This window comes from Lentinus tigrinus (genome assembly GCF_003813185.1).
Source record: "Lentinus tigrinus ALCF2SS1-7 unplaced genomic scaffold L226scaffold_44, whole genome shotgun sequence".
NCBI classification, from domain to species: Eukaryota; Fungi; Basidiomycota; class Agaricomycetes; order Polyporales; family Polyporaceae; genus Lentinus; species Lentinus tigrinus.
Window position 1 is genome coordinate 193008 of NW_027137953.1, and position 10910 is coordinate 203917.

The following is a 10910-nucleotide window of genomic DNA, read 5'->3' on the forward strand; positions in this document are numbered from 1 at the left end:
GAAACTGAGTATCCCGTTCTATCATGTCGTGGCCGACTCTGAAACGCGAATTGAGGCGAAGCAGAGAAAAAGCAAGCCTCGCGAGGCTACTTAGAGCCAGCGTTGCAAGAGTTCAGGACGGCGGTGACATATGGATCAACGTCAAGCTTGGAACGTAGTACGAGACTTCTAACCTATCATTCATACAGGAAACCTCCGGAGTTCCTTCGGCGTCAGGAACGAGTCAGGACCACATCGCGCCCACTACATAGGAGCACTCAGGATCTTAACCACTGAAGGTTACAACAGTGGTGGTACATCGAGCCGCGCAGCCAATTCAAATTTCGTCCAGACTGCCAGGTGCGATCCAACCTTCATGCATCGAGATTTGTGTCGCAGACAGCACCTAGCACTATAATACTATCGGTTGGACGGGTCGCTGTCGTGCAAGCTAGTACTAGGTCCAGGGGCTTGGACGTCTACACAGTGCAAACTAATCGTGCGTCCGATCGTCCTCCTAGAAGCGTCAAACTGTCCCTCCTCGCAGTCTCCCGGGGAAGCATAGTCGCTGAGAGATATCCACCGCAGTAGTCACTAGTGACGACATCGGCGCGCGAAGCTGTCAATAATATACCAACGCCCGCGACCGCCGTCTTCGCGAGAGACTCGAGCCAGAAATAAGCACATCTACTCGTCTCAGGAAGGCTTCCACTAACATCATCCCGGAGGCTCGAACCTTCCTACATTCAGTCCCGCCTCCGCTCGACTCCCAGATCCGGATCCGTGTGTGCCCTGATTATGTCGAGAATGCAGACGACGACCAGCTGACTTGAACGTTTCCGACCTCTCCGGGAGACCAGATCTAAGTGCGCCGATGGCGCAGTTCCCATTTCCCCCCTGACTAGTAGAAATTGGCAGGTTCCCACACACGGGGCGCATGCTAGCGGAGAAGGTTCGGGCACAGGACGTAAGCAAGTGTCGGTGCAATGCAGATGGAATGAAGCATCGTCTCAAAGTACAGGTACTAATACATGTGCCGATATACTGTCATTATCGTCAAGGAAAACGGAGGACTCGTGAGATGAGGGGGACACAGAGCAGAGCACAGGAGCACATGCACGGGCGAGACAGCACAATGCGATGTGGGGCTGGTGACTATGTACGGTAGACATCGAGTGGACAACAAACAACAACGCGAGCGCGAACGACTAGAGGCAGCGTACGCTTGCTAGAGGTAGTACGACACTGCGAGTGGGTAATAGTAACATAGCGGAGGTGAATGGCCAAGAGGTGAGAGGAGAGGAGATGAGGTGGAAGGATGCGAGAGAACGAGACCCGCAGAGCGGAGATTGAAGATCGAGACGAGCGCCGTGCTTACACCGCGGACTTCTCCTCGTGACTCTCGACCTCGTGAACCTCGTGCTATGCAAAAAGGGAGTACAGTCAGCGACGGGATCGATCGAGGAGAACCGCAGAAATACAACGAACCTTGTCATCGGCCTTGATATCCTGGAGAGTCTTCTTGCCGATGTCGCGCTTGATCTTCCACGCAGTGAAGATATGTCCCTGCGCGAAGACCTCCTCGATCTCCTCGAGCGTCCGTCCGGCCGTCTCGGGGAACATGAAGAAGATATGGATAAACGCCGCAAAGTTGAACGTGCCGAAGATGAAGTACGTCTTCCACGCGATGTTCGACAGCCCGGGCGGCACCGCCCACGCGAGCGCAAAGTTGAACACCCAGTTCGCAGCGGTCGAGACCGAGACGGCCTTGGCGCGCACGCGCATCGGGAAGATCTCTGCGGGGTACGTCCACGAGACGGGGCCCATAGTGATCGCGAACGAGCAGACGAAGAAATACGAGAAGACGATGACCGCCTTCGTGATCCCGTCGTGGCCCGTAATAACCCAGACGCGGTCGCCGTCGACCTCGCCCCACGCGCCATAGCCACCCTGGAGGCCGCCGACGAGGAACAGCCAGAATCCCATGAGGAGCGTGCCGGCGAGGAGCATGGGTCGGCGGCCCCACTTGTCGATGTAGATCATGGCGGGAATGGTGAACACGACGTTGAGCACGTACTGGACCGAGTCGGCGATGAGGTTACCACGACGACCAGTAAGGCCAGCGCCTTGGAAGACGTAGATGATGTAGTACCTGCAATGTTTCTGTCAGCCGGGGGTTGCAGACGATGTAGGAAGAGCGGACGTACATCATGATGTTCATACCCGAAAGCTGAGACCACATCTGGAGCGCAGCACCGAGACCGACACGACGGAAGATACCAGGCTTGACGAGGTCGAAGTAGGACTTGGCGCCCTCAGTGCGCTCGAAGTGGACCTGGTCCTTGATCTCGGCAATCTCGAGCTGGACGAGGTCGTTGTTTGGGTCGCCCTTGCCGTGGAGGTCGGCGAGGATAGTAAGCGCCTCGTCCGAGCGGTCGTGGTCAACGAGCCAACGGGGAGACTCGGGGAAGAAGAGCATGCCGAGGGAGAGGATGATAGCGGGGATCATCTGGAGACCCCAGGGGATACGGAAGGAGGCGACACCGTCGATGTACGAGCAGCCGAACTCGACGAAGTACTGGAGGAGGATACCCCAGGTGATGGACCATTGCTGCATCGACACGAGACGACCACGGATGCGGGGCTCGGTGATCTCAGACTGGTAGAGGGGTACGATGGCCGAAGCGATACCGACGGCGACACCAGAGACGATACGGCCAACAACGAGCATGCCGCGGTTCTGCGAGACCCAGACATATTAGCGACACGTTCGAGCCAAGGAGGAGATGGTGATGAAACTCAGCCCAGAACGAACGACGCGTTTGCATGATGTCCCGGGCCCGTGGGGCAGCGCAAGAGCGTGGGGAAAGTCCGGGGACTAGATATTCTAGGCTTATCAAAGTCCCGGCGGTTCGGGACTTGGAGACGTGCCTACCATATCGGCCGAGGACGCGCCGCAGAGATGGACGCATCTCGATGCGGGGTACGAGTGCAAGAGGTGGGGGGAAGACAGGGGAGAGGAACACTCACCACCGCGGCACACTGGAGGATACTACCGATGACCCAGATCCAACCAGAGATGATAATCGTCAGCTTGCGACCGAGGACATCGGCAAGCTTGGAGACGGCGAGGGCACCGACGAAGGAGCCGGCAGGCATGGCGGCGACGATGGCGCCCTGAGCATTAGAGCCAGGGTTGCCGAATGTGTTCTTGTAGGCATCATTGGAAAGGACGCCGGACATGGACGAGATGTCCAATCCGAAGAGTCCACCGCCAATACATGCGAACGAACCGACGATGTACTGGTTAAGGCGAAGGCGATGTCAGCGAAAGGGGTTCGTAGCAACCGATCGGTTGTCGGGGACTTACCGGGTTAGACGCGATTGCAGCACTGTACTGTGTGACGTGCCAAGTGTCAGGACGGCGGTAGGCTCGCGGAAACAAAGGAGAAAGAACGTACGCCTTTGCCCATTTTGCAGACTGACCCTGAAGGGTTGAGAGCTGGATCACAGTGGATGGGAAGCACGGAGGTGAGACCACAACCGTGTTCCCCAGAAGCACCCGTACTCGTTCTTATAGCGGTCGGCAAGGCGTGGGTGCACATGCAACCTTGTTGCGGAGCCTGCGCGGACCGCACTAGGTGGAGTCCGGTGACCCAGGCACGAGCGCGCGCACCCCAGGTTCGTGGGGTGCGCGCAGCCCGCGATTGATGGTCTTGATGCTCTGCAGAAAGTCTGGCATCAACCACGCCGTCATCTGAACCCTTCTCGTGCAAAGCACTCACCTCAGAGTCCTTCAAGCGCAAGAATTGAAGCCAAGCGCCCAAGGGCACGATCCATCACGACCGTCAGATCACCCCGCCGCTTGCGCTACCTGCATGCGCCGGCAGCCCCGCCGCCTGAACAAAAGAGCGCATGGTGCGCGCGATGCGGTTCGTCGCGGGCGACGCACAGGGACGAGTGCGGGGACGCCACCACGACCTCATGACGCTCCAGGATGGGGCATCATTCCGGCGACTCGGTCATCCCAACCAATTGGCACCCATGTCGGCGACACTTCCCACCGCCTGCCGCCTAGCCCGTTTCGTAACCACTGTGCGATCGATGGCTTTACGCGTCGAATCTTCCCGTCGCGTTTTGATTCATGATTGGGCCTCCGGACCTGCGATGAGCCCAGGGCCGCGATGTGTGTGGCGCGGTCCCGAACGCACTGCAAGTGCTCTTGATCTTGACTTTAGTCTCTTGCCGCCAGGAACAAGGGTCGTGTCTAGGTCTGTCTCTTCTGAATCGTGATCCATGGACCATGTGTAGGTCATGGCTGGTACTTACGTAGGCGGCGCAAGTCGACCGTGACCACGACTCGGGCCGCCTCTTTGCCAATGCTATTCTAAGTCCTGAATGTCTCCCCTACCAGAGACCCGATCGGCGTTGCCATTCGATCGTTCATCCAGTACGCCAATGACAGCGACGCGTGCTCAGAGCTGTGTGTCACGATGGCATGAGAGATCAGACTCGCATGCCACTCGGTCCGGCGAGCATAGAGAGGCTCGAAACGTACCTGATATCCTCCCGAGGCCTGAGGCCGCACTATCCGGTCGCGGAACCACGGCGAATGGTGACCTGCGGACCAAAATCTCGTCCTGGAACTTCGCCTGGACTCAGGCTGCGTCAACTGCGTACGACGACGAGGGCTCAGATCAGACTCGAGCGTCGAAGGCAGCCTGAGCCTTGGGGAATGTGTTCAGGCGTCCTGCAGTAGTCGCCCTCCGGCCTCCGACCTCGGATGGGTCGAACTGGCCAGTATCGTATCGAAGCCGAATCTCCAGGTTCCTGGGCTTAATGCACTTCGAGACTTGAGGCGGAGACGACACTTCATCAGCATCAGCAAACTTCAACAGGCCTCAGCCGTCGCCGAAGCTAGAGTCCGAAAGAAAGAGCAAGAAGCATGCTGCGTGCCGCAGTGGTGAGACCGAAGAAGAGCATGAGGCGCGGGCGTTTTTGCGGGTGGTCACTGAGCGTCTATTCATGCCCCTTTCCCCTCGACCTTACACTTGCGAGCTCTTACAACATCCCATTCTTCTTCCGAGCCGTTCATCGCCGCACCAACATGGACACACAAGCTAACTATATTCTCAATCACAATCCAGGAATCGTGCGATAGTAGCGTACCGCCACCAAGTAGGCTACAGTCTACAGATTGACACCACCATCATCACGGTGAGCGGCAGTGCTGGCCAAGTACATAGTACTTATCTCGACCCTGACAGGTCCTGACATATAGTATACTTGGCACACACCCAGGATCTCGTTATTGATATTCCAGATCCGCGAGCCATGCGCCCGCCCGCGGTTTGCACTGGTCTGCAGCCACAGATGTCACGGAAATGGTACGGCTTGTTCGTCCTCAGGCTCGTCTTAACCACGCATGCCAGTGGCGCTCATACATCTTCTCACAGACCGGCGAGATCGCATGTGCAATTTTTCATAGAGGTACAGCTGCGGGTCGCCCCGAATTGAGGCGCCCACCCCACCCACCCCCGGGTTGACTATAGAGGCCGGTCATCCTGCAGCTTGAGTAAGCCTCGCTCGTTTGGACAGCGCTAAGTACTGCAGCCAGTCAACTGACCTACGAACCTTGACAAGCCGGCCTAAATTGCTTGTGCTTCCAATCCGGTTTTCGACGTTGGCCACCACGATGGACGACGACGACTTCCAGCTCCACCTTTCAACGGTGCTCGCACGCTGAGGTTTATGATCGCACTGGGTTCACGGTCCCTCAGTGTATTGTAATAACAACACTTCGTCACTCGCGACTCGGGGACTCGGACTCGCCACCCACACGCATCCAGGACGTTGACCATCTGTACTCGGACTCGGCTCGCCGCTTATCATCCGTGACATGATACATCCCTTCCACTCCCGGCTCCCCAAAGTCCTCTATCCTATCCGTCCACGCCCACGCCCTCCTATCCGCCTCTTTCACCCCGCATTACCCTGCCGCCGTCGCGGCGTCCAGCCTTTGCATGTCCCCTTCCATGAACATGACAAGTCACTTTACCTCGACTTTTACGACGCGGCTCGCCCCCGTCAACCTCTCGGAAGGCTACTCGCTGTAATCTACATTGTCAGCGCCGACGGTAACCCGATGACCACCTGATGGAACGGGCCCGTACCGCTCGTGCTGCAGATCCCGGAGGGGGTGGAGTTTCTAGAGCGCGTGTACGTTGCGCTGAACCGCGATGGCCGTCCCCACTTGTGTGCCCTCTCCAGGTAAGATCCGAACCCGCGAACGATATTTCATACCCCCTCATACGTAGTCGCTGATCTAACTCACTTGCACCTAGTCCCTTTTCCGTCATGCCTTCAAGCGCAGGAAGCTCGTCCTGGCAGATCTTCGCGCGAGGACACATCTTCTCTGAGGCTCAACGTCTGGAAACGCTCCGAAAGCTCCTTGGTCCTCAGTATTCAGTCCTCTCGAGCTTTGTCACGGCGCCGAACTTCGACTGGGAATGATCGTCGCTCAGGCTGCCGACTGTCATCTCTTAGCTCTCATGAAGATGCCATATGGGGCCTACCTCTGCCCTCTCTTCTCTGCAGACAACCCGCCAGGACATCGACGGACGCTGGCCGTACCAAAAACGCTTGGAAAGGTTGAAATCGTTGAACCTGGCACGCAGACGCTCGCGAACACGAGGCGGCACAGGTCGATACGCGGTCGAGGGAGTCGCGCGTCGTCGTCGATGCACATCCTAGCAAGTCGTGTTGGGCGCAGTGGACTACCACAGCAAGAACGCGGGCGGCGAGTTCATCACGCTGTTCAACTCGTTTGAGCCTACCCGGTCTTCGAACGGGCACGCGAAGAACATCCCGTCCCTGCACCGATATGGGTCTGTCGAACGCGAGAGCCAGCGGCAGGACAAGCGGAATGTGCCACAGCGTGGTCTGATGGATATCATCCAGTCGTGGCTGAGCTTGCGCAGTAATGCCAAGCATGCGTACGTACAACCATGCTACACCTGTGTGTGAGCGACTCGGCAGCTGACGAGGATGCTTTTCAGACGACGACACTACTCGTCGCCCCTTCGTGCGGGCCACAACGCGGCAAATCTGATCACGGATTCGACGAACAACCGGTATTTCGCTGATCTGTCGACAGCGAAGAAGTGGTTCAAAGCGAACGTCCACAGCATCCTTGCGATCTACGGCACCGAGCATCGTATATTGAAAGAAATGCTTTACCTTGGTACGTGCTGGTCTTCGTCTTCTACGCGCACGGTATTCACTAACAGGTCCGCTCATCAATCATTGGCTCACTCGAGGCGCAGGACTACGCGCTTTTCGTCAGCCACGAGCACCCGGACGGCCAGGTCGACTTCAACGTCTTCTCGACGACGCATGTCGGGCAGCCGTGGGGAGAGTTCATGTTCTCGTTTGGCCGTGAGCGATCTCCATTGGGGCCGATTGCGGATCCGCAGTACGCGAAGGTGTCGAGGTTTGGGAACAAGTTACAATGGCCGTTGGGAGAGCGTGCTCCTCGCGCGGCTGCGGTTCAAGCCCGACCAGGCGGATCCGACATCACAATAGATCCCTCTTCGCGCGACACCTTGGCATCTGTTACGGCTCTCTCTCCCGGCACAATCTGCACACGGTCACTACCTCATCCCATCTCCCCCAAGCAGCCAGCTCTACCGCAGCATTCACCTGTACACCCCTCACTAGAGCCGAACTCGCATCACGACACCGAGGCACAGCCGCGAACGCAGAAGGGATGGGATGGAAGGAAGGAAGATAGCAGTGCATATGGAGTATGATCGAGCAACATACACACCTATCGGCAGAGTAAACCTACAGCGAAGGCCATTTCCGGCAGGAATGTCCCCTCCCTCATACCTGCTCTCTGCCTCACTCTTTACCCTCCAAAGCCTACGCACTTTCATAGTCCTGGGCGTGAGCGGCGCGGAGACACGCGTATCGGGTTCGAACGGACTTGGCTGCCTCGACGAAGCGACGGTCTGCCTCCTTGAAGTTGATGACGTTCCAGATGGCGGTCAAGTACTGCGGGAGTGCGTGAGCTCGCTCATACGCGGGGGCAAAAGAAAGGGCGACTCACATCAGCTTTAAGTTTATGATACTGGAGGTAGAAGGCGTGCTCCCAGATGTCGATGCCGAGGATGGGGACGTGTAAGAGGAGAGGGTCCTGGTTAGGAGTGGTCACGATCTCGAGCTTCTTGGTGTCGGGGTTGTAGCCGAGCCAACCCCAGCCGGAGCCCTGGATGGCGGCGGTGACGGAGATAATCTTCTTGGACGCTGCGGGTGTGAGTTAGCGGTGTGCGCGGCTCGGGCTCGATAATGAGACTCTCCATCGATACTGCCAAAGTCAGCGACGAGGGCGTCTTGAGGGGGCCCGCAGCGAGCTCGCCGCCGCCCTGCAACTGGGGCGTGAGGGTTCTTCAGAACTTAGAAGAGGAGTGGTTGATGTGCCCGCCGCCGTTGAACTTGAGCGCGGACTGGAGCTTGATCTGCTCCTTGGAAGAGGGCACATGGGCGTAGGACTGCTCTGCAGCATTGAGGCGGTTGACGTCTGGCGGTGCTTGCTATGGTGGAGCTCCATAATCTGGCCAGAGATGTGCGGCTCGAGGGTCTGTGTAGGAGTACGCATATGGTGTCAGCGAGCTGTTCAGGCGGGGGAGGAAAGCAGAGGAAGACCCACGTCATCGGCGTAGTCGAGTTTGGGGAGGGTGTGCACGTTGCGCGTTTCCCGGCGCGTACTTGAACTTGTATTGCGCTCACCGTCACCCGTCAACTCGCGCTCGCTATGCACCGTGTCCGTCCTTACCGCCGTCGCCCGCTCTCCTGCCCCGGGGCGCGTGCCATCCCCGCCGCGTCACTCTCGCTCGCCGCCTGAAGCTCGACTGCGCCTATAACGTACGTCTCCACCAGAAGGGCACGAGGCTGCTTTACTGATGCATACAGTCCAGTGCAGGGTTTATCTGTCATCGTGGATGCAGTACGCGGGACTCAAAGCTTGTGCGAACTGGCAGCTCACCTCGATCTGAGTCTGATGTAAGTAGAGCGAAGTGCGGCAGGCGCAGGAAGCATAGTCGTCCCAGCTTATGTATCACATAATACATATTGAGCAGAGACGATCGTCCCGAGGGCAGAGGGAAGAGAGCGCAAAGTGCCAGGCGCAACTTTGGAAGAGCTCGCCGAGGTAGGTGTTCTTGCGATGCGCGGTCTGTGCGGTCCGCCTTCCGGGAACGTCGGTGGACGTCGCGCATCCCATGCCAGCTCTGCTGCGCCCACTGTCCCCCCGCGTCTCTCTCAATATCAGTGCGTTCAAGAGCACGTATACTCACACGCTCTCCGGCCATACATGCTCCGGCTTGAGGTCGCCAAATCTACTCGAGATCGACGCGCCTGGCCATAGCGTGCGGCTTCCGTCCAAGGACCAATACACGAACCCGAAGGATGACGGCTCCGGGAATGATGGAGGAGAGGCTTCCCCACCGCGCAGACACAGCGGAGTTGACTTGAAGCACATGTAATATGTCGAGTGACTAGTACGTACCTCGCGTACTCACACCGTGGTCCTGAATCAGGATCCGTAGTCGGCCGCAGATAGTCAGACCAGCCTCGTCGTACTGCGCCAGCGGGGTGGCGAGAACACATCGCAGCCCCGGAGCAACGTGTCCGCGACTCGGGATGAGATCCAGGATAGAGCGCGCGCGCGATAGCGGGCGGGAACCCAGGACATGGACTGTGCTCGAGGTCGGCCTGCGTGATAAGTGTGTACTGTACGTATGCCGTACGGAATGGGGCTTTCCTGACGGGTGGATCGTAGCCGTGGTTGTGTTGAGATATTGGAAGCATCGCGGAAAATGAGATCCGTGCTGAAATCGAGTGAATACGGTGAACACTTACAATGCGTTAGAAGTAGCTTGGCTGAACAGTGGTCTCCCAATAACCAAGGCAGGCTTCGTCCTTTGTCCTTCGTGCGTCTCGGCAACGGGTTTGGGCGGACTTGCAGTGAGGGATTGAGCGCGGGCGATCGAGGATATTCCTCGCGATAACTGATAACCTCCGAACTGGTGATGTAGGAGACGTCAGATAGCAAGCGTCGAGAGAGAACCCCGCATAAAGTGAGCTTAGGGACCGGATGAGAGACAGCACGCGTACCTACATCAGCAAAATATTCGTTGTCTTAGGTTACCTGGAACACTGGAAATAAGGCAATAAGTCATAGATGTAGTCAATGCAGTCCTAGGTCTTACTGACTTTTTTCGCATGTCTTCCTTGACAGCAATTTGTCTTATATTACCTGGACTGTCAGATGCCACCTCCTGGAGTAGAAGACCCAAATGAACAGATGGTAAGGCACATAGACATACAAGACATGCCAGCCAATTTATAGGCACAACAGGTGGAGCAGATATTCAGTTCATTCAGGAAGACATGTGCTGAAGGCGATATTGTGTACCATGTGATGGGAGACATCCAGACATGCACTTGTGTGCCAGGCAAATATATGATAGGGTAGCCCAGTGCACACCAGATGGCATAAGGCAAGTAAGACACCAGAGCATGACAGACAGCATGTTCTCCAGCCAGTTAGGTGTATTAAGCATCTCAGAAGGCACAGACTATAAGACATGAATAATACAGTATAAGGGCACAACAAGACCTTGCACCACTCAAGTACATGTGGTGTTCCAGGGTCATGGCTCTCCAGGTGTTGCAGCGCTCCAGGTCTCCCAGTGCACAAGGCTTTGCAGTATCCAAGGCGTCGCGCTGGCCAGGTGTCCCAGTGTGCAAGGCTTTGCAGTATCCAAGGTGTCACGCTGCACCAGGTGTCGCAGCGCTCCAGCTGTCCCAGTGTGCAAGGCTTTGCAGTATCCAAGGCGTCGGGGCACTGAAGGCGTCGCGCTGCACCA

The 10910-nt window shown here is 57.2% G+C and overlaps 4 protein-coding genes across 4 annotated transcripts; 2 read left to right on the plus strand and 2 right to left on the minus strand.

Moving 5' to 3' along the window:
- Positions 1-833: 833 nt before the first annotated feature.
- On the plus strand, positions 834-1250 carry L226DRAFT_268273 (uncharacterized protein). Its single transcript, XM_067673448.1, has one exon. It carries the CDS (start codon positions 917-919, stop codon positions 1145-1147), a length of 231 nt encoding a protein of 76 aa, XP_067530325.1. The 5' UTR covers positions 834-916; the 3' UTR covers positions 1148-1250.
- Positions 1251-1353: 103 nt separating this feature from the next.
- L226DRAFT_575402 (general substrate transporter) lies at positions 1354-3452 on the minus strand (the record flags this gene model as incomplete). The annotated part of the gene is made up of 6 exons (XM_067685186.1): positions 1354-1401; positions 1468-2131; positions 2187-2719; positions 3010-3282; positions 3350-3376; positions 3441-3452. The coding sequence occupies 6 exons, from the start codon at positions 3450-3452 to the stop codon at positions 1354-1356; spliced, it is 1557 nt and encodes a 518-aa protein (XP_067530326.1).
- Positions 3453-6218: 2766 nt separating this feature from the next.
- Positions 6219-7790, plus strand: L226DRAFT_526443 (uncharacterized protein; the record flags this gene model as incomplete). The annotated part of the gene is made up of 5 exons (XM_067679047.1): positions 6219-6249; positions 6526-6693; positions 6752-6974; positions 7038-7254; positions 7299-7790. 5 exons carry the CDS (start codon positions 6219-6221, stop codon positions 7788-7790), a joined length of 1131 nt encoding a protein of 376 aa, XP_067530327.1.
- Positions 7748-9849, minus strand: L226DRAFT_616678 (uncharacterized protein; the record flags this gene model as incomplete). Its single annotated transcript, XM_067686943.1, has 4 exons — positions 7748-8034; positions 8090-8286; positions 9548-9736; positions 9789-9849. The coding sequence occupies 4 exons, from the start codon at positions 9847-9849 to the stop codon at positions 7903-7905; spliced, it is 579 nt and encodes a 192-aa protein (XP_067530328.1). The 3' UTR covers positions 7748-7902.
- Between the last annotated feature and the right edge of the window lie 1061 nt (positions 9850-10910).